Below are 24,778 nucleotides of genomic sequence, written 5' to 3'. Positions count from 1 at the left end.
GCTCAGCAAAAACTATCAATTCAATTCTTTGATGAACAGAAAAAGAAAAGAAAATAACGAAATTATCCAAGGCACTCGAAAAGTGGGTAAAATTAATTCCTTTATTTTTTAATAATTATTTCACTTACCTTGAGTGCCTTGGACTTATGATTTTGTTGTTTATCTTTATGAATCCCTTACCCAAAGAGCACCGACACATGAGCTACCCCTAAAGCACTTGGTTTGGTTTTGGATTTAGAAAAAGATTCTTGGTAGCCAAAACCATTGTTTATAGTTTTTTCCCTATTACGAAAGCGAATCTCATCCTTTTTTAGTTACCATCATTCTTTAAACTATATTTGTTTGTGTTCAGGAGAAAAAGAACTCACAAGCTCATAACAAGTGGAGTAAATACTTTTTTGGGGGGGAGAACTATTCCTTTAATGCTCTCGTTCCCTTTACTTTTGACTTTTGTGGTGGTCAGACCAGAATGTTTGGGTTTTTTTATGTCATTTTTGGGAATTTATTTAAAGTAGGGAAAAAACAGAGGATGATGATGATGATGATATGAGGAAATGACACAAGCGAGACTTTCATCACCCACATGAGCAACACAGCTAAGTCAGATTTAAAGACAGAACTCCAAATGATCTAGTCTGGGCAAGTCTAAAATCTCCTTTTAAAATGTTCAAGTATAATCTTAAGTGGATTTTTATTATTTAAATAATGAAAAATTACAAATGTTTAAATTTTCTAACATTTTCAGGGCTCTATTTTAACAATCTAGGCGTAAAGTCTAAATCGCATGACGTAAAAGCATTAAGGGCCTGTCCGAATCCACTTTTGCTATTTTAAAGATGGAAAAATATGCTTTTCGCTCGGCGCATGGTCTAACAAGATTGTGCTTATTCTCTTAATTAGGTATGGGTGTGTTTTGAGCATTATGTGCATTAAACCAATCAGAGTCTCATCTCCCATTCCCTTTAAGAGTCAGTTGCGTTGCGCCATGGTGCATTTACTATTTACATGGTGGACTTTGTAAGTGTCCAAAAAAAACTGAATGCTTCACAAACGAGAAAACAGTTAAACAGACCATCTGCAGTGGGAGGATAAAGAACGAGCCTCCTCCAATCAGCCTCTTTACTTTTTCTTTACTTTTACTCTGTACTTTACTCCTTTACTTTCGTGGATAAGGAAACGGTGTTGTACGCACTCCACTGAAGACATCCATTAGCCTACATATTTAATTTCGTTTGTTAAGCGCAAAGATTTGTTTCAAAACTATTTCTGATTTCAGTTTTAATTTCCAGCAAACGAATAAATGAACAATATTAACAAAGTGTGGTCAAAAAACAAAGTTATATCCAAACACACATCCTATTTTTATGCCGCATACGTCTTCAAAACCTGAAAGGTTGACAAATCTAAAGTTTTCTAATTTATATATATATATATACATACACATACATATATATATATACATACATATATATATACACACATATACATACATACATATATATACATACACATACATATATATACATACATATACACATACATATATATATATATACACATACATATATATATATACACACATACATACACATACATATATGTATACATATACATACACGTACATACATATATACATATATACATATATATATATATATATATATATATATATATACACATATATATATATATACACATATATATATATATACACACACACATACACATATACATATATATATATATATGTATATATATATATATGTTAATATATATATATATGTTATATATATATATATATATATATATATATATATATATATATATATATATATATATATATATATATATATATATATATATATATATATATATATATATATATATATATATATATACATACATATATACATACATACATATATATACATACATATATATACATATATATACATACATATATATACATATATATACATACATATATATATATCAAATGAGAAGCGGCTTGGACCCGTATTTAATACATCACCGATACATCACGACTTAACAAGTAGATAAGCCACTAGTAAATGGTGTTAAATAAGTTAACAAAAAAATTTATTAGCAACAGTGGGAAATTATTTTTTTTTAATGGAAAAATATTGCTATTGGACATACTATGTGCACTTTATGAACTTTTATTTATAAGACTGGTTATTTTGTGAAAAACTGTGAACTGAGAACAAATCTTGAGGGTTTTTGGGGATAACTTAATGTTTTTATGTTAAATCCACTTAAATAAAAACAATTTATAAACCCACCTGTTTAAGATGGCTTTTAATAATTAATTAATTAATTTTATCTGCACTATTGTTGTTTATATTTTTATTATTTCCCTTGTTGTTTTATTGCTCTTGTTTAATTGTACATGTCCTTGAGTTGTCAGAAAGGCGCCTTTAAATAAAATGTATTATTATTATTATTAATTAAGTTAATCGATTTGTGTGAGAGACAGCATTAAGGATTTATGTGGAACCCAGCATTTTTTACAGTGTAATAGCTAGTATTTGTACTTAACTATTCAATCCATAAACAGAAGAAAGAATAACTCTCAGAATATCATCAGTTGCAACATGCTAAAAAAAACACTATTTATAATCAACTGAAACTGATGTAATTCTTCCCTGGAAGAGACAGCTTTTGAAGCTAGTGGGAGAAGAAGTTGGCTTTGACATCAAGTGATTTGTTTAGCAATTACTTTTGACATTCCTGCCTTCGCTACCAGACAAATCTGCAAAGGAAAAGAAGCGCTATCATTCATCTGTCATGCAAGCGTCGGCAGTGAGGGAAATGAAGCTCTGCTGTTCGAGACACTTGCAGTTTTAGAGGATAAAAGCATGTCAAGAATACCAAAGGCATTTGAAACAATAGTGCTATTGATCAGAGGAGCGCTGCGTTGTTCGAGCTCGCGGCGTAGCTGCTTTAAATGGTGGGCACTTGAGAGGTCCCTCGTCGGGTGTATCCAAATGCTAATCGATCCCAAAGCTGGCTTAGCTCTCTCTTTTTTTCATCCTCCTCTTCTTCTCTTTTAAAGACTCCCACACACAGCAGCTGATGGGAAAGAGTTTAATTCTCCCACTCTTTTCCCCTTTGGCCGGGTGCTGAATGTGGCACTTGACTTTGCTTACAGCCACCCTTGTGTGGACGTTCAGTGAGGGCCCAAACACATCGATGCCAGCCTGCCCTCCATAAGGGGCCCAGAGACCAGAAATGCCAACACGCATTTATTTTCTGAGCACCATAAAGAGAATCAGTGTACCCACCAAAAGAACAACAGCTGTCAATGATCGGTGGGTGGTGACGGGCAGGGGGTGACGAGAGAGTATGACTGGTATGTGGAGTTTGCTTCTATATGATCGCAGGAAGCGTTTTATATGATATAAAATTGATATTATATTTTATATTAGGTGGTCTTAACTAACATGTACTTACGCTGAAATTTGTTACAATGTACTTATCAGTCCCTCCAGGATTTTGCAGGACTTTTTTTCCTGAATTTTGCGGCCTAAAATGACTGATTTTGCTGTGGCTTTTCTTAAAATTTGCGGCAATATTTCCTGCCTTAATTTCTGTTGATTTGCTGAAAAAATTATACCAGAGACAAAAGTCTTCATTCAGGAGTGCTAATAATTCTGACTTCAGCTTCAGGTAAATAGAAACAGAATCAGGTGTGCGCTGCAGATGCCGCTGATGTGAAAGCCTGCTCGCTGCTTCTGCTCATGTGCTGTGCACACATGCAGCTTTCTGCTCTTGCTAGGCTGTACGCTGTGAAAGAGACGTGACACAATGCTGTTATGTGCTGTGCCCACAACAAGTTTTTATTTAACTAATTTCACTGTCTTTCACAGTAGGCCTAATATTTGTAGGTAAATGCGACTTTGTATGTTTACTCCTATTTAAAACGCAATGTCTACTTCGTCTGGTTAAATTCTGAGTTACAGACCTGCGTAAAGGTATATACTGCCACCTACGAGTATGATGTGTGTAAAATCATGGCTTAGCGAGGGTTGTTTGCGTCCACATGGCCTTTGTTTTGGGTGAATCCATGTGATGATCACATTATAGAAAGCATCTAGACCCTGAATTTGCAGGAAATCCACACCATTTTCATTCATTATATCAACAAAATTTTGCGGAGTTTGTAAATTCAGCAATCACAAAATCCTGGAGGGACTGACTTATTGTGTAAATACACATTTTTACATTGTATTTATGATTGATTAAATACCTGTGTGTAATTACATGTGTAATAATTACATTTGTAAATACACTGTTGACAATCTTAAACCTACCCATATCACCAAACCTGTCCATAACTCTAGCCATATCCCACCTCAAGAGCACCAGATGCGTTCTGCAATACATTATGAACACATTAAATCCACTACCTTACAAAAGTCATATCGTCGATCCCAGTTGTAAGAGCAACAAATAATAACTTGACTACTAGATAATCGTCATGATAGCGCTCCTTCTCATACAGCGCTCCAGCCTCCACATCAATTTTCATGAAAGCATAGAAGGTCAAGGTGCTTCAAAATTGGCCAGCTCAGTCACCAGACATGAATGTTATTGAGCATGTCTGGGGTAAGATGAAGGAGGAGGTATTGAAATTGAATTTAAAGGATCTTGATGAACTCTGGGAGTCGTTCGAGTCATTGCAGAGATGTATGGATGCAGTCCTTCAAGCTCATGGGAGTCATACATAATATTAATACTTTATATTCTATACTCTACATTATTTCTGTCAAGTGACAAGACTTGTCTAAGCAAAGTCAGACCTTCCTGTCCTAATTATATAATTAAAAATCAAGACATGATCATATTTTTTGGGGGTAAAAAAAGTGTAATCTTGAGACCTTTGCCTTTCATATGAGCCACTATTGATACCAACGATCAACTAGAAGTCAAGTTATTATTTGTTGTAACTAAAACTTGCATAGGCGACAAGACTTTTGTCAGATAGTGTACATTGTATTTATTTTTTATGATGCAAGTACAAAGTAGTTAAGGTCAGCTAATATAAAGTGGGACCCAAATATATTCATCTTTGGTAAACCAAGCAGCGCAAAAACCCAAAGGAACCTCCAACCTCCAGAAACCACATTGCAAAAAAATGCCTTTTTTACTTAAGAGTTTTTGTCTTTTTTCTAGTCTAAATATCCAACAAATTTTAAATTAAGAAGCATTTTCTAGACAAGTAAATAATATAGACACAAATCAAGTGAGTTGTTCCTTAAATTAAATAATCTGCATTGGGGGGTTAAATTGGGGTGAGTAAAATAATATTATTTCAAACCAAATTCAACATTACTTACTTATTTTGATTGCTTTAATGGTATATACAGTTGAAGTCAGAAATTATTAGCCTCCCCTTGAATTTTTTTTATCTTTTTTTAAATATGTTTAACAGAGCAAGGAAATTTTCACAGTATGTCAGATAATATTTTTTCTTCAGGAGAAAGTCTTATTTCTTTTATTTCGGCTAGAATAAAAGCAGATTTTAATTTATTCTGAACCATTTTAAGGTCAAAATTATTAGCCCCTCTAAGCAATTTTTTTTCGACTGTCTTCAGAACAAACAATCAATAACTTGCCTAATTACCCTAACCTGCCTAGTTAACCTAATTAACCTAGTTAAGCCTTTAAATGTCACTTTATGCTGCATAGAAGTGTCTTGAAAAATATCTAGTCAAATATTATTTACTGTCATCATGACAAAGATAAAATGAATCAGTTATTAGAAATGAGTTATTAAAACTATTATGTTTGAAAATGTGTTGAAACAAATCTCTCCGTTAAACAGAAATTGTGGGGGGGGGGGGGGGGGGGGGGGGGGAGGGGGAACAAAATTCAGGAAATTTTGGAACAGGAAACAAAATTCTATATGAGAAAATGATTTTTTTTGCAGTGCATCAGTAAACAGAAGCATCTTGCCCAAACGATCTAATGAACTTTCATGGGATCTTTTTTTTTCCCCATTCATGAAAGCTGAGAGCTGCCCCAGAGCAGCAGTGGAACACACTTATACTGGAAAACAGTGGATATTTATAGTCTAATGATGTTGGTTACTGGCAGGTAAAGCTTTGAGGGGAACATTGGCCAAAAATAAGCAAGCTGACTGAAAGTAACGTGATCAAAGTGAGAATTTTCTATTTTTAAACACCCCAAGAGATGTCAAACATCAGAAAGTAGCACAACAGTTTGATCAATCACAATTTGATCAAAGGGTAAAGTCATCTTTCAAAGCAGACAAATGCATGTGACTGTCTGTGTGTGTTTGCGTGTGTGTACTATAAGTCACCTCCTTGAATAGCAGCAACTGGAGGGTGTTCTATTCATCAGAGAGAGATGGGAAGTAACAAAGTATAAATACACATAAATACTTTGTTACTGTACTTAAGTAGATTTTTTCTCGTATCAGTACTTTACTCCACTATTTATTTTTCTGACTTTTTACTTTTACTCCTCACATTTTTACACAAATATCTGTACTTTCTACTCCTTACATTTTAAATCAGGCTTGTTACTTTCGTTTTCATGTGTTGGGTGGCACAATCTATTTTATTTCTTGTCATTGCACAATTTGAACGCCTTTTTGATGCAGTCAGTCAACTTTCACCATTGCAGCACGCATGCTTTTCCAACCAAGGCTATCACACACCTTATGTAGGCTAGTTTATGAAGATTACTATGAGAAAGACTACAGTAGGATGAGACAGAGGACATGAATGATGCTGCCCTGTTTACACGGTAATAAGACACATTTTGCTCGATCAGATCACAGATAAACAAGAGAAACATGTTCCAGTTCAAAAATAAGCCATACAAATGTCTTTTGTCTACTTCTGATCATACTGCACAGGATTTTTCTGTCTTTAAATCTAATACCGCAAAAAAAGTGCTTTTTTTGTAAAGATTTATATATTTAGCACTAAAACAATCAAATACTTTATGGATTGCGATATATTTCCTTTATTTCTGATAAGTTCATATTTCCTAATACAGAATTTATGCTGTTTAACAGTTTTTTTTATAGATTTTTTTATTGTCTATGATTTTACATTATAGGCATATTAATCTTTAATTATTTTTTAACAAATGTTTTACATCAACAAAAGTAACTATACTGGGCAATTCATGAATAAAAATATAATGCAAAAGATCCTGAGTAAAAGATCATGCACATGTGTTGTAGGTTTGTATGAAAGCTGCTAATGCAAAAAAATAATAGTTTGCAGTAAAATACGATTAGTATTTTTTAGCAAAAGAAAATATATTTTCAATACATTCAATAAAAAAAATATTCAAATAAAAAATGTTAAAAATTCTATCTATTTTGGACAGAATTCAGTGTAAAACGTAAGACATTATTTATAAAGATATACAAGCCTACAGAATTATTTTTAGAATGTATGAACATGAATAGCAGATGTTTTTCTGATCCAACAGCCGCAAAACTACATGATGAACACTGAGATTGCATCAGAATGATGATACATGGGTGAAACCAGCTATTTACCTACCTAGTGAAACTAAAACAAGTTGTAGTAATGGGTACCTTTTACTTAAGTACATTTTTAAGGCCGTACTTTTTACTTTTACTTGAGCATAAACGTGTAGTCAGTACTTCAACTTTTACCAGAGTCTTTTTACACATAAGTATCTGTACTTCTACTTGAGTGAAGGATGTGTGTACTTTTGCAATCTCTGCTATTCATTTACATGGAGAGGGCAGGGTTTATGATCCGAACTGCATCCAGCCAATAGGATGCCTTCCAAAAATTAAAGTTCATACCATACTTGGTATATCTTTTCAGTTTTAATGTTCCCTCATTAGGTTTGGAGGCACAGGTACCCCTTTCACACCTGCACGGACCAGGTTGTTGTTGTTACTAGAGACATTTACAAAAGAATCTACAAAAGTGTTGCTATTAATGTTAATAACTTTGTAAACCTATATCGGCATCCAGACAGCGAATCTAATGTATTCCTGTACTGCAGTGGTTCCCAATTCTGGTCCTCGAGATCCCCCACCCTACACATTTTCTATGTCTCTCTTATTTGACACACAATGATCAGTTCATGAATCTCGTTGTTATTGAGCTGATGATCTGAATCAGGTGTGTTTAAGTAAGGAAGGCATAGAAAATGCACAGGGCAGGGGGTCCCAAGGTCTGGAATTAAGAATCGATCCTATGGTGCAAAGTGTTTTTGAATGCACGGAGAATGCGGAGAATAATGTCTTCATGCACAAGCCCTTATGTGAATAGACAGCCATTAAAAGCGATTATTATGTTCGACTCCATTGCTATTACAAATATGATGCTCAAAACAGTTTCTGTTCATCTCATTGGTCATGGTAACCCTGCCCTCAGCCCCTGACCAAGGTATGAGAGTCAATTACTTCTAGTCACTTACTTCTAGTATGAGAGTCACTTTCAAGTTCCTGGAAACCCACTGACTAATTAAGGACTAATTCATTGCTGACTAAATGAATGGGCTTTTAATAAAACGTTGCTGTGGCTTCGCTTTTTGCCAGAAGGTGTACATGTATAAGAACTTTTGCAGGCGACAGACACATCCGCAGAGCTCCAACATTTAGCACAAATCGCTCTCCAGGTGACCCAAGATTAAGTGCTGACCCTTCTCTCACCCACATCATCATCATGTCTGTCCTCTCGTATTAATATAAAAGCAAAAATGCCAAAAACAAAAAACTACGGGAAAAAATTGACCACCCATGTACACGCTGCCTGTCTGATTGTGTGGATTCAAAACTGCAGAAAAATAAACTGTAGAGATAACTAAGTCTTTAGAGGTCTCAATAACCAGCCAGATGGATGCGAAATGCATCATCCGGTGAACTTTAGGCAGCCTCCACTTTACAGATCATACTTCCACATTTTTGTCTCAGGTAGATCTAGGAGAAGGTAACATAGAGACATGATAAACATTGCTCATTTACATACAATACCAACACTAACAATACAAAGCTAGTTTAAATTCTGCTAATTTGTTTAAGGAAAAATAATGATGGCTCTTCCTTAAGCACAATAATAGCAACAAAAGTTGACCTGAAAGCACAAAAGCCACAGAGCATCACAGAGTGGCTTTAAATCCCTCAGTGCAGCCCGCAACCTCCTCCCCAGTTTCAAACTCATCTCATCCATCTGAAGGTCACTTTGTGCACCCAATAAATGCACTCCCTATCTTAGATTGGGCTTCTCTCCTTTGGGGAATAGATGGGGCTTTCAACAGCCTAATCATTTATAGGGCCTCTGGGCAAATAATGGCTGCACTTTTTAAATTACCAAGTTTACCTCTTCCACCAAAGAGTCTTGAAGGATCAGGTTCATGGACAAAAGCTTCCCTCCAAAGGCGGAGGAGAAAACACATCGAGATGCTGGAGACAAGACTGGTACGTGACAAAAATACGGATCCGCGAGAAGAGTAAGAAGTTCCAACTCAAAGGCAAAAGGGGTTCAAAAGAGCAGAAAAAAAGAAAGCCGTGTGCTTTTCAGAAGAATTATTTAAAGGCTTATTAGGCTTTTCGCATAAAGGAAATCACATAAATGTGCTTCAAAAGGCGCTTTTATCTCCCGACGTAATTGCGACTGAAATTACAATAATTGTACCAATTAAAGTAATCCTGAATGAACAGTATGTCATCTTAATGTTTCAGTACTTGGGAGAAGAGTCTGTCTAATTAGCTCCAATAGCCTCGCACGCATTCACTTTGAGTGTCATTAGTTAGAAAGTTTCGCTAAAAATCGCTTTAAATCCTGGATTTGAAGCACAGAACTGAGAGTCAATTGTCCCCTTAATGAATAAGCTGCGCATTGTGACAGGAAGCATTGTGAACGGGACAAGCCTTTCGGAAGGGCTTCCGTCTTCTTGTTCTTTCACCGGTGAATGTCACACAGAGTTGGCAAGCCGAGACGAGGTGTGGACGAAAGGTGAAGAGGTGTGTCCTTCCTCCTCCTTGCATGTTCACATTGCGATTGGTGCTTTTGGAGCGTGTCACGCCAACTCTCCTGGTGGGTTAATTAACAAGGGCCGCTCTCGGAGTAGGGGAGGAGGGGACATATGTTCCCAGGCCAGAGCCGGCTGATACGGGGAGGGCGGACTGGGCATGGTACCCACTCCACTCAGGTTCTGTCATACCATCCTGGCACAAGCCGGGCACCAGATGTCAGAGCAGAACCGGCTCGGCGGGCCACACCTCGTAACAAGCGCAAAACCGGAGCAAAGTGCCATAAATAACCTCCCAGTGGACCTGACTCTGCTCAAAAAGTCCACTACAGATCATGGCCATCCGCCACCACAACATTTCTCTCACTCGCTCGCTTTCCATTTGGACTTCCGCCTAAAACTGACCAAACGTGCGTCTCACTATAACTAAGAGATTCTCTTCCCAAAATAATGCCTGTAAAAAAAAATACAACAGCAGCAACTGTGACTCATGGTCTTGCGGAAGGAAGACATAGGGAAGGCCTAAAAAGAGTTTCACAGTGAGAAAAAAAGCGAGGACTTAAATCAGAAAGAAATGCAGTTTGTTGAATGGTTTGCTTTTAATTTGCTCAGTTTGATTTGTGCTTGTTGTCAAGTGGACTCAAAATGTAAAAGGTATGAACAAGCCAGTCAAGGTGGTTTCTAAACCTGGTGGTTAGAAGCCAACGTACCATAAGGACACAGAAATCTTTGTATTTCGCCTGCCCAGTTGGATTATTGTAGCCTGTCACAATGTTAATCATAAAACAATCTGATGTTATTAGCAGATTATACACATTCTGGTGCAGATTAAAAGACCGGATCAACAGGGAACATGAGAATTGTTTCCATATTACAGGCAATAAAAGGTGGTATTGCTCATTTATTTTGCTGTTTTAGATGAAAAACACTTTTGTTTATGAGTTCAATTTATATAAGAGCAAACATACTTAGAACAAACTAATAATAAATATAAAACTGAAAAGTTGATGTCAGAATTAATTATGTTCTCCCATTCAAAATGTGAAGCACTTGTTAATAATAAAATAAAATAAATTATTAAAATAAAATAAAATAAAATAAATTGCAAAAATATAAAATAAAAACTAAAATAAAAAGTAAAATAAAATAAAAAATATAAAATAAAAGCTAAACTAAACTAAAATAAAAATTTAATTAAATAAAAAATTAATAAAATGATATAATAAAAACCAAACAAAACTAAAATAAACTAAAATAAAACAAAATAACTCAAATTAAATATAACATAAATTAAACATAAAATATAAAATAAAAACTAAAATAAAACAAAAAACCCCAAACTAAAACAAAATAAAAAGTAAAATAAAATAAAATATAATAATAAAAACCAAACTAAAATTAAATTAAATTAAATTAAATTAAATTTAAAAATATAAAATAATAAAAACTCAAAAAACTAAACTAAAATGAAATAAAATAAAATAATATAACTAAACTAAACTAAACTAAAATAATATAACTAAACTACACTAAACTAAAATAATATAACTAAACTACACTAAACTAAAATAATATAACTAAACTAAACTAAACTAAACTAAAACAAAACAAAAAAGCTTTACTCAGGATGTTTTCCCATGTTAAAAAGTAGTGCAAAAAAATCTACGTTTACTACTCAATATCCTCACCCATCATCAATTGCAAGTATACATTTAGAGTTTTAGCTCTGTTATGCATTGAGTTTAAGGTATACTAAAACCAAATGTGACAAACAAATGCACACACTCGAAAGCACACAAAAGTTCTGCCTCACAATGACCTACCATGGAACAGCATTACAAATAGGGGATTTCAACACTTCTCTCTTTTAGGAATTTGTGTGTATTTGTGTTGCACGAGAGAGAGGAGAGAGAGAAAGAGAGAAGGATGTACAAAAAACAAGCAAAACCAGACATAAAACACACACTCTCTTATATACAGTCATAGTATGTCCATTTCCACAGCAGATAACATCAGTCCATCAGCCTTCACGCACCCTCACAAGGGCAAGAACACAAGCCTAGAACTTGTGACTGCGATTGAGAACCACTGCTGACCTACAAAAGTCACACACCGCTTCCTGATTGGCTCTTACAAAAGTACACACCGCATGCTGGCCAAACACCAGTCCACACTACTCTGGTCATAAGACTAAAGGGCCTCTACGCACTAAGAATGATAACTAAAACGACAACTGTAATGAAAACCAGGGATGAAATTGACCATATAACTACAATATTTGCCTTCATATTGATTTCCAATGGCATTTTTATTTATTCTTTTTACCTTCGTAAGTGTGGTAGTCGATTAATAATACAGCTGAGGAGTGAACTCTGAATTTTAAATATCTTAAACAGCCAATCAGAATCTATCCTGCCTTAAACAGCTCAATCATTTAAAGAGCCAGCTGCCAAAACCACAGCAGGAGCTTATAATAAACAGAATGATGGCATCCGTTGCTGCGGATCCCAATATACTGCATTTATCCGTGTCATGTTTTATGTCATGCACCTAAAATGTAACTAATTACTTTAATAAAGCAGAATACTTTAAACTGTTACCATTAAAAATAAACTATTTACAGGGCAGCGCTGTAATATTAAGACATTAATAATGACATTATCGTTAATTATTACTTCAACAAAACTCTAGCGCTTTAAGCAAAGACTAATCTAAACACTGACTAGCCAGCACATTTATGAGTGAAGAGAAACCTGTGTGATTGGAGATAATGTAGCGCATTATTTCAAAATGCGTGAACAGAAACTAGATCTAAATGTACTTCCACAAATTACGTTTTCAATAACTTTAATATTTCACTTTAATCACGACAACAGCAGCAGATTTAGCTTAACTGTACAAGGAATTTGAGGGGCTTTTCTGTTGATTTTGATGGCCTTTTTTTGGTACTCATTAATATGCTACAATTTTGTTCAACATAAAACTCTATGTGCGATAACTGTGTTTTTGTTCATTTTCATTAATCATGTTTTTGTGCAAATGAATTCTTCAGTGCGTAATAAAAACATTCATGAAAATGTATGAAAACTGAATTATGAGTGTTTGCAAATGAACTCTTCAATTGCTCTTTAAATGCCGGGAAAATTGATGACTTTTCTGGTCCTTTAAATTTAGAACTCATCTAAGTCTATGTATGTCTATTTTAGTAGGTAAGTAGGTAATGTGCATTTATATAGCGCATTTATGCATGCGACCATACACCCAAAGCACTTCACAATCACGAGGAGTTTCTCCACACCACCACCTGCGTGTAGCATCCACTTGGATGATGCGACGGCAGCCACAGGACAATAGCACCAATGCGCTCACCACACACCAGCTATAGGTGGAGTGGAGAGACAGTGATAGAGCCAATTCGGTGGATGGAGATGAATGGGAGGCCATGATGGGTAAGGGCCGATGGAGGGAATTTGGCCAGGACACCAGGGTTATACCCCTACTCTTTACGAGAAGTGCCATGGGATTTTTGATGACCTCGGTTTAATGTCTCATCCGAAAGACATTGCTCACTGACAGTATAGGGTCTCCTTCAATTTAGTGGGGCATCAGGACTCACACGGACTGCAGGTTGAGTGCCCCCTGCTGGCCTCACTAACACCAACAGCAAACTAGTTTTCCTATGTAGAATCCCATCCAGATACTGACCAGGCTCAGCCTTGCTTAGCTTTATTGAGTACGCTAGTCTTGGGTTGCAGAGTGATATGGCTGTGGCATTTTAACTATATAAAGTAGTACAAGCCAATCAGAATTCATTTTATTTTTGTTATAATTATTTTTTCAGGGTTTTCACCTTTATTAGATAGGACAGTAGAGAGAATTGACAGGAATGTGTGGGAAGAAGAGAGAGGGGAAGGATCGGCATAGAACCTCGAGGCAGGAATCACTGTAAGCACCGGAGTGCATGTGTCGATACACTTTCCACTATGCCATTGGCACCGACAGAATTAATTCATTTAAAGCAGGGGTGCCCAAACTCAGTCCTGTAGGGCTGGTGTTCTATTTTAGTTCCAACCCCAATTAAATACACCTGAACCTGCTAATTAAGCTCATTCTAGGAGTACTAGAAACTTTCAGGCAGTTTAGTTAGAGCTAAACTATGCAGAACAGCGGCCCTCCAGGACAGAGTTCGGGCACCCCTGTTTTAAAGGGATAGCTCACTCAAAAATTCAACTTGGCTATTAATTTACACACACTCAGGCCAATCGAGGAGTTAGCATTTTGTGTGCTTTGGTAAAACAAAAATGTGGAAAAACATAGATGCCTTTTTTGATGAAACACCAGCACATTACTGACACTTTGAGGGTGAAAAAAGCAAAAGTAAAATGATAATAAAAATGCTTTTTAAGACCTGTTATTGTCTAAAGTAATCAATTAATATATTTATTTTATTTTTAACTCATATAGTACTGGTAGCCAGGGATGGGCAGTACTTATGATACATGTATTTCAACTACAAAATAGTATTTTGTCATTTGCATTTGAATGGCTTAATTTTTTGTGTGTTTTCATATTTTAAAATACTTCAGTGTCTTGTATTTTTGTAGTTTTAAAACACTGTCAAATACATAATGTGGCTGCTGTATTTTGCAGTTTATTTTCATACGCTAAATTATGAGGTATTTGGTATTTTATTTTAAAATACAATTCAATGTCTTATTGCACAACCCTGCTGGTAGCTGAAACTGAAACATCTACTAGCATTTTTCATAAACTATTCGCTAGGGATGCTAGTCGATCGATCGGCCGGAGATTGGAATTAGCCGACAATCACATTTCATGACTCGATCGGTGCTCACCAATCTGGCCGATCTCATGATCGCAAGTGCTTGTTGACTAGTTTACAAGCAGAGGAAGGACTTCTCAAGCATCAAATATATGATCCAATTTTTTTTTTATTAAGACCCGTTTACAATAATACGTTTTAGTTTTAAAACTTTTTACGTTTTGCTACGGTTACGCCATCCGTCCACACTACGCCAGAGTTTTAGAGTGCTGAAAACTGAGCTATTTGAAAACACTGAAGAGATTGTGTTTTGTGTTTTCATTTTAAAACACTGCTGCCTCATGTTAGTGTGGATGGAGAAAAACTGAGACAACTAAAAACGGAGGAGCGGCTGCAGACATTTGCCTATCTGATTGGGGCTTTTTCATCAATATTAAGTAGCCTACACACAGTTCAGTCTTGCATCCTATCCTTGTAAGTTCAGACTTCGCAAGTTTGATATAGAAAACAAGGACATGTCGGTTAAATCTTCAAAAGTAACAGGGAACTTTATAATGTCATTCGCATCACCCTGGCTACATTGTTCACTATCTTTACAATAAAATGAAAAAATGATATGCGGAACTGCCTTTTTTCATTTTGATATTAGCAACTTAACAGACACTAAAAATGTTGAGGCATTGTAGCTACATATACGGTTGAAGTCAGAATTGTTTGAATTGTTTTAATTTTTTTTTTATATTTCCCACATTATGTTTAACAGAGCAAGGACATTTTCACAGTATGTCTGATAATATTTTTTTCTTCTGGAGAAAGTCTTATTTGTTTTATTTAGGCTAGAATAAAAGCAGTTTTTAATTTTTTAAAAACCATTTTAAGGTCAAAATTATTAGCCCCTTTAAGCAATTTGTTTTTCTCGATAGTCTACAGCAGTGTTTCCCAACCCTGTTCCTGAAGGCACACCAACAGTACACATTTTCAACGTCTCCCTAATCAAACACACCTGAATCCCCTCATTAGAACATAAGAAGAGACTCCAAAACCTGAAGTTAATTAGTCAGGTAAGGGAGACATCCAAAATATGTACTGTTGGTGTGCCTCCAGGAAAAGGGTTGGGAAACACTGGTCTACAGAACAAACCATCATTATACAATAACTTGCCTAATTACCCTAACCTTCCTAGTTAACCTAATTAACCTAGTTAAGCCTTTAAATGTCACTATATGCTGTATAGAAGTGTCTTGAAAAATCTCTAGTCAAATATTATTTACTGTCATCATGGCAAAGATAAAATAAATCGGTTATTAGAAATGAGTTATTATTATAGCCATTAAAATAGTATAACATACAATAAGTTTATACATTATGGGAAATAAATCCAACAATTAGTCAAATGTGCAGAATCAGTGTACGTGGTTACGTAAATGAATATATTAACTTATCTTTGCGCTCAGCCAAAACACGTTACCTGAGAACAAGTAATAGATTCAAAAGATCAAAGTCGGGGAATATGTCGTTAGATGTAGACAACAAGATGAATTAAATATCACGTTTAACAACTATAGTGAGATGAGATCCAGCGGTAGATCCTTGATGAACAGTCCGAGGTGCACAGCTCTCATCGCTGCAGTGCATGCCAGTGTGTGTGTGTGTAGTCTTGTGATGTGTGTTTTCAGCGGTATAGTGTGGAAGGAGAGTTGTTCAGAAACGCCAGTGTGGATGTGGATCGTTTTCATCCTAAAACACGGGGCCTAAGACATGTTGAATTATTCTTCAATCATTTGCAATGTTTTCAAATTGCATTGTTAGTTTATTTTTATTACCATTTGTTTTTAATCTGTTTTATTTATTTTTTTCTGTAAAACTGCTTCTGACCATGACATGTCCACACTAAATGGTTATAAGAGATGTGTTTAATGGATTCTATGCAACATCCTTAATTTATTCTCTTAGATAAGGAGAGATCTCCACTTAAGTGTTATACTTAGAGGGAAAATGTGCTTTATGCAATGGCAAAGTTATGTAAAGCTTGAAGCATCAGAATCAGTAGTCTGTGTCGGCCGATCGCCAAGACAAAAAAAAATTGGTACTCTGTATCAGCTGCAAAAATTCTGATCGGAGCATCCTTACACTGTAAAACCCAACAGTCAACTTTATCAAATGAAATGAGTGTAGTTAACTCAAAATTGACTGAAAGTTAATTCTACTCATTTGAAAAGAGTTTTGAACTCAGTGTTGAAGTTAATGAGTTAATTAAATACCTCAATACTTCAACTTAAATGGAGTTCACAGTACTTATATAGATTATTTTTACTCAAATAGTTTGTAGCAATCGGTTTCCTCAATTGTTTTGAGTAGCCTTAACTTATTGGGTTTTACAGTACTCAGTTGGTTTGAGTTCTCTTCATTTATTGAGTTTTACTGTGCGCAAATTGCTTCATTTACTTCAATGGATTAAGTTCACAGTACTCATTAGGATAAGCTATTTGTTGCATTTGGTTTCCTCAAATGGTTTAAGTTACCTTAACTTTTTGGATTTTACAGTGTACTATTCATTACACACTGTAAAAAATGCTGGGTTCTACATAATTCCTTCATACTCTTCGTGAATTGAACATAAAACAATTAAGTTGTCCAAAACAACCCAACAATTGCGTTGTTTCAGCTCATTTTAAATGAGTTTTGAATGTAAAAATAATCAATTATCATGTTCCAGCTAAAAAACATCTTATAATATTCTACTGAAGAAACAAAATAGACATATACAGTGCTCAGCATAATTGAATACTCCTCATTTTAAAAATGAAAATTTTTTATCCATTTCTCAGTGAATATAGTCTATGCATTTAAACAAAACATATTTATTTAAGATATATTTATTAAAATAACATTTTAGTCACCAAAGATATTGAGAACTTGAAAGATAATACAATCAAATTCAAGCAAAAGATTGCAAAAAAAAATTACAACCTACAAAAATTCAACTAAATTTTCAGGTTTTTGCTTCTCTTGATATTTCCTTTGTATTTATTTGTATTTAACATTTTTCTATAACATATAAATTTGGGTGTAAAAGTTTTTGGACCGTTATTGTAAGTTATTTTGTTAGATAAGCTCCAGATTTGGCTTCAGTACTGACTAATCTAATGTATATGCACAAATATAATATTGTATAGCTTTCTATTAAAAATATGAATGTAGAAGATAGATTTGTCAGGGGTGTATATATATATATGCTGAGCACTGTATCTTGCATGGCCTGAGGATGAGTAAACAAACAGTAAATATTCATTTTTGGGTCATTTATCCCTTTAAAGCATCATAATGCGAGCTTATAATAAACAACAAAATTGTGCACTGATGTGAACCCTAATATAGCCATCATAAATGAACAGGCCTTAATCTTTCCAAACCTAAATAAGTAACGAATGCAGAAACAGACATTAAGCAGACATACATTCACTCTGGCCGCTGTGACTCACCCTCATCTCTATAAAAAGCCAACAAATGTGTGGCCATGTGACCTCCAGAGAGAAAAAAAAAAGAGAAACACCAGCAGGTTTGACAGTTTCTTATCTGTGTGACATCTGTACCAGAAAACCCGACAACATATGAGGCCTCGGCTTTAACAAGTCACACTGCCGCCTACTTCTCCGAAATGCAGTGCTAGTGTGGACACGAGGAAATGAAGGGGTATTTTGTTGTATGAAAGAGGGGGAAAACGGGTGAGATGAAGCACTAAAGGGCATCAGAAAGAGCGATGAGAGCAGATGCTGACACTGAGAGGCTCTGACACTTCTTCAGCCTCAGGAGTCACAGCATGTTAGTGTGGTGTGACAGAGCAACCTTTAAAGGCCAAACACTGAGCATCAGCAATACTAACGGCCTCCACACACACATACACATACACAGGCCTCAAGCCTCTTGAGAGGATGCAGCAGATGTAACTGTGATTGTGTGTTGCATGTTTGACGACAGCATGCAAATAAGATAATTATTAAAGAGTGACAGTCTGTTAGTCAGGCAGCGGCTGAGCAACATGATTTTGTTTTGATCTTCATATATATAAAAATCCTGCTGTGAGTGGCTGAAAGGCAAGATCAAAGCTTGACATATTTCATGGTACATCTTGACCAATGAGGCACCCTGATTTGTAGTAATTGTGCTGTGGAGCACAGAGGAAATGGAGGGATTTAAGATTTCTTACTGCCACCTGCAGGTAATAGGCATTATTACATTAAAACGTTGTACACTGTACATAGCAATGTTAATGTTGTTGGCGGGATATGAGAGGAAACAAAATAATAATAATAATAATAGTATTAATAATAATAGTTATTATATATATATATATATATATATATATATATATATATATATATATATATATATATATATATATATATATATATATATATACACAAATATACACAGTTGAAGTCAGATTTATCAGCTCCCTGAATTATTAGGCCTCTGTAATTAGGCAAGTTATGGTATAATGATGGTTTGTTCTGTAGACTCAAAAAAATATATATAGCTTAAAGTGGCTAATAATTTTGACCTTAAAATGTTTATTAAAAAAATAAAAACTGCTTTTATTCTAGATGAAATAAAACGAATAAGACTTTCTCCAGAAGAAAAAATATTATCAGACATACTGTGAAAATTTCCTTGCTCTGTTAAACATCTTTTGGGAAATATTTAAAATAGAAAAAACTAATCAAACAATTCTGACTTCAACTGTATATATATATATATATATATATATATATATATATATATATATATATATATATATATATATATATATATATATATATATATATATATATATATATATATATATTTCAAGCATGTTATTAAATGAAACAGGAAAATACTAAATAAACTGACACTGACTTGGACTATCTACATATTCCCCCTATTTAAAAAGATTAAAAAGCCATGTCATATTGATGATCTGGTTTATACCTTTTATAGAGGATTTGTATTTTTAGCAATTTCTTCATAATGTTTAATCTACAATAATCTGTTACAAATTAAAACAACTTGTGTCCCCCTTTAAAAAACACCCCCTCCTTTTAATTTTTTTTATTTCCCTTTTATCCTTTTTTTAGTTTGTGTGTTTTTTTATTGTTGCTTTACCTCTAAATTGCAAACAAAGATGTAAATATGATTGTGATGTTATATTGTCATATTTTTTTTAAATCTCAATAAAAAGATTGTTTAAAAATCTATATATCTATTAGTAGTAGTATTAGTAGTAGTAGTAGTATTAATCACAATATTAGACATTTTTAAAAATAAAATTAACACATAAACAATGCAATTAAACAAAAGATAATGGAATTAAATTTATTCATTAATTTTCTTTTCAGCTTAGTCCCTTTATTAATCAGGGGTCACCACAGCGGAATGAACCGTCAACTTATCCAGCATATGTTTTACGCAGCGGATGCCCTTCTAGATGCAACCAAACACCCATACACACTCATTCACACACACACTCATACACTACGGCCAATTTAGTTTACTCAAATTCACCTATAGCGCATGTCTTTGGACTGTGGGGAACACCGGAGCACTCGGAGGAAACCCACGTGAACACGGGGAGAACATGCAAACTCCACACAGAAATGCCAACTGACCCAGCCAGGCCTCGAATTAGCGACCTTCTTGCAGTGAGGCGATTGTGCACCGTGATGCCCAGTAAATTTATAGTGGATGAAATGAAAACAAAACAAATCAAAAAAGAGAATTGACTGACTAAAAATATGGAACTAAAAATGTAAATAAAGAGGAAAAAAAACGAATTTCCAAAATTATGCAACTAAATAACAGATAAAAAGCAACTAAAAATTAAAAAATAAAACTTTAAATAAAGAATTTAAGAACTAAGAAAAGAAAAGAAAAGAAAAGAAAGGAAAAAAAGAAAGACAAAGAAAGAAGGAAAAAGAAAAAAAAGAAAGGCAAAGAAAAAAGGAAGAAGAAAAGAAAGGAAACGATCAGAAAAAAACAAAAACTATGGACTTTAAAATAATGTAAGTTCTAAAATCTAAAAACGAAGGATAATTAAGTAGACAAATAACTAAATAAAATAATGCGAGAAAATGAAAGCTATAACTTCATAAACAAGAAAACTAACTAAAATTATGTGATTAAATGAGTATATTAAAAACTAAATAAGCAAAGAAATGACTGAAATAATAATAATCATTCATTCATTCATTTTCTTTTCAGCTTAGTCCCTTTATTAATCCAGGCTTCCCACAGCGGAATGGACCGCCAACTTATTCAGCACATGTTTTCCCCAGCGGATGCCCTTCCAACCGCAAACCATCTCTGGGAAACATCCATACAGACTCACACACATACTGATTTAGCTTCACCAATTCCCCTATTCCCCTATACCACATGTCTTTGGACTGTGGGGGAACACCGGAGCACTCGGAGGACTTCATGCGAATGCAGGGAGAACATGCAAACTCCACACATTAACGTCAACTGTCCCAGCCGAGGCTCGAACCAGCGACCTTCTTGCTGTGAGGCGACAGCACTACCTACTGCGCCACTGCGTCACCCATAATAATAATTAATTAGAATTAATTATATGAAATAAAATAATATAAAAATAATATAATTAAAGAGCTAAACCCTAACAAAAGAAATAATAAAATGGGAATTAACCATCTGAACAGTAAATGGGAAGTAACTAACTATTTACAGTTATTATATTTAAGCATAGTTGACCTGCAGTTATAAAGTATATAGGTGATGTCTATGTGTGCATGTTCAATGAAGTCTATTAGTGTATTAAGTGTATGTGTAAACAGGAGCTGTGTATCGTGATCATATGACAGCTGACCTCTCATAGATGGTCTTGAGTGTGACGAGATCTGTGACTCCATCAGTTTCCTCCAGGAACAAGATGATCCAGGACGTGCGGTACGGCCACTCCTCTGTCAGGTTGATCCAGGATGCCAGCCGGTCCCAGTTAAAGATGATCTGATTGGCTCTCAGAAGGCGCCCTATCAGAGTACGTCATTATGATCACATATCCCTTCACGCATTGCTTTATTCTTGAACATGCCACGATCAGCACTGGGTTGTAATTGGGTCACACTGACCTGTGACTGACACTATGTTGAGCAGTCTCCTCATGGTCTGAGGGCTGATGTCGCTAAACCAGTCTTCAGTAACCAGCAGCTTGGTGAGGTCAAAGGACATCTGTCTGGTGACGGAGCGCTGCATCTGTCTCCTGCGGTATGTGTCCTACACACAAATATGCAGAGAGCCTGGATGATACCTTTGTGCTTTGTGCCCTTTTAGCAGAACAGCACTGTATTTCCACTAGACATGAGCCAGTATTCAATTATACAATACAGTATGTAAGTAACAAATGATGACTGAACCATTTAAGTCAATGATCCCTCTGTTATGATTCTATATTATTATATACAGTTTACATCAAAATTATTAGTCCTCCTGTGAATTTTTTTGTTTTCTTTTTCTGATAATACACAATGATGTTTAACAGAGCAAGACATTTTTCCACAGTATTCCCTATAATGTTTTTTCTTCTGGAAAAAGTCTTATATGCTTTATTTAGGCTAGAATAAACGCAGTTTTTAATTAAAAAAAACATTTTAAGGTCAATATTATTAGCCCCTTTAAACATCATTCAATTGTCTACAGAACAAACCATCATTATACAATGATTTGCTTAATAACCCTAACTTGCTTAATTAACCTAGTTGAGCCTTTAAATGTCACTTTAAGCTGAATACTGGTATTTGAAAAAAATTCTAGTAAAATATTATTTACTGTCATCATGGCAAAGATAAAAGAAATCAGTTATTAGAAATGAGCTATTAAAACTATTATCTTTAAAAATGTGTTGAAAAAATGTTCTCTCTGTTAAACAGAAATTGAGGATAAATATACAGAGGGGCTAATAATTCCGACTTCAACTGTATATATATAAAAGCAATTGCATTGCCATAATTCTGGATTCTGATTGGCTAGAATGTGTGCAATACATTTGTTTAATGCAAAGGTAGTTTTAGTGAGTTTAGATCACAGTTTAATTAAATGTGCTTCCCTCAATCACTATTAGTGACCATAGTAGGCCCTCTCACACAGTGGTACCGGTAAATATCCGGAAAATTACCAGAACTTAATTAAAACAAGCACTGTTCATACAGGCGAGAACGTTCTGGAATTTTTCTGGAAAAGACCATTCACACATCCATTCCAAAATACCGGTAAATTCTGACATCATTAACCAGAAATGACCTTTAAATGGCTGCGCTTGGATTTGTAAATGTGATATACCAGAGACATCCAACACTAACCACAAGCACTAACCACAGCTAAATGGTTACACATCTGACTTTACAAATTCTGTGGATGGATAGGTATTGTGAACAACTTCGATGAAAACAAGGAGGAACCATATTGCATGCATGGCCGGCACGACCTCCACTTTTTACATTATATAAATTATAAACGTGATTTCATATACTGTACTTTAGAATTAGGCACTACAAACTGTACCTATTACAACTCCAGTAAAACAATAGGATCATTCGGGGTCCTATAGGCCGACCCAATTTTCGGGGGGGCGGTAATGTTGCAATTTCTCTTTCCAGAAAATTGCTGGAACTAATTTACTGGTATTTTCAAAAAGGGGCTGTTCACACATGCAGACCCTTCTGGAAAATTACTGGTAATTTTATGGGAAAAGTCTGTATGTATGAAAGGGGCTAGTAACTCAGCAGATGGATCCTTCGTTCATCTGTGTGATCTTAGGAACAGCAGTGTGTGCTTAATCATATTGTTCAATGTTGATCAATCAACTCGCAATATGCTCAAAAATATTCACAAAAAGGTAGCTAAGACATGTTACTATGAGCTATAGCAGGGCCAGACAGAATCTGCTGACATTGTTTTGTTATTTCTCTGCAGAATTTTGTACAAAACATTCTGCAGAGTGATTTTGGGTTTACAGTAAATAAACACCTAAAACATGAAATAATAACTTTTTAACTTATGTTAAGATTTACAATGCAAATACAATTAGATTCAGTTGATAATACAGAATATGTAAGTTATCAAAAAATATTACTTTACAAACTCAAGAGTTGTGTTGTTTTAAATAAGTAGTTTGAACAAACAGCAAACATATTTTTTTGAGTATGTGTATTGAGGTCAGCCTGTCTGATACAATATAGTGTCTACAATACAAACCATCGTTATACAATGATTTGCCTAATTACCCTTACTTGCCTAATTAACCTAGTTAAGCCTTTAAATGTCACTTAAAGCTGAACATTAGTTTCTTGAAAAATATCTAGTAAAATATTATGTACTGTCATCATGGCAAAGACAAAATAAATCCATTACTAGAAACAAGTTATTAAAACTATTATGTTTAGAAAAATGTTGAAACAATCTTTCCGTTAAACAGAAATTGGGGGAAAATATACAGAAGGGCTAATAATTCTGACTTCAACTGTATATATAAAAGCAATTGCATTGCCATACTATTATACCACTGTACACTATCTAATTATTCATGGCCTGATTAAATTCTCGACTCTGATTGGCTAGAAGGTGTGCAATACATTTGTTTATTGCAAAGGTAGTACCAGCCAGTTTTGATCACAGTTGAAAATAAACGTTCTTCCTTCAAACACTATTAGTGACCATAGTAACTCAGCTGATGGATCCTTCGTTCATCTGTGTGATCTTAAGAACAGCAGTGTGTGCTTAATCATATTGTTCAATGTTGATCAATCAACTCGCAATATGCTTAAAAATATTCACGAAAAGGTAGCTAATACATGTTACTATGAGCTATAGCAGGGCCAGACAGAATCTGCTGACATTTTAAGTATTTCTGGGCATAATTTTGTACAAAACATTGTGTGGAGTGATTTTGGGAGTATAGTAACTAAACATCTAAAACATCATGCA

The 24,778-nt window shown here is 34.7% G+C and overlaps 1 protein-coding gene across 1 annotated transcript in view; it reads right to left on the bottom strand.

Moving 5' to 3' along the window:
* kidins220a (kinase D-interacting substrate 220a) overlaps positions 1-24,778 on the bottom strand; it is a 116,996-nt gene that overhangs the window by 47,761 nt on the left and 44,457 nt on the right. The window contains 2 exon segments of the mRNA XM_056476730.1: positions 21,666-21,828; positions 21,928-22,072. Of these exon segments, the coding sequence (XP_056332705.1) occupies positions 21,666-21,828; positions 21,928-22,072 (308 nt within the window).

The sequence above is a fragment of the Danio aesculapii genome, chromosome 17 (assembly GCF_903798145.1).
Source record: "Danio aesculapii chromosome 17, fDanAes4.1, whole genome shotgun sequence".
Lineage (NCBI taxonomy): Eukaryota > Metazoa > Chordata > Actinopteri > Cypriniformes > Danionidae > Danio > Danio aesculapii.
This window is presented reverse-complemented; position numbering and strand designations above follow the sequence as displayed.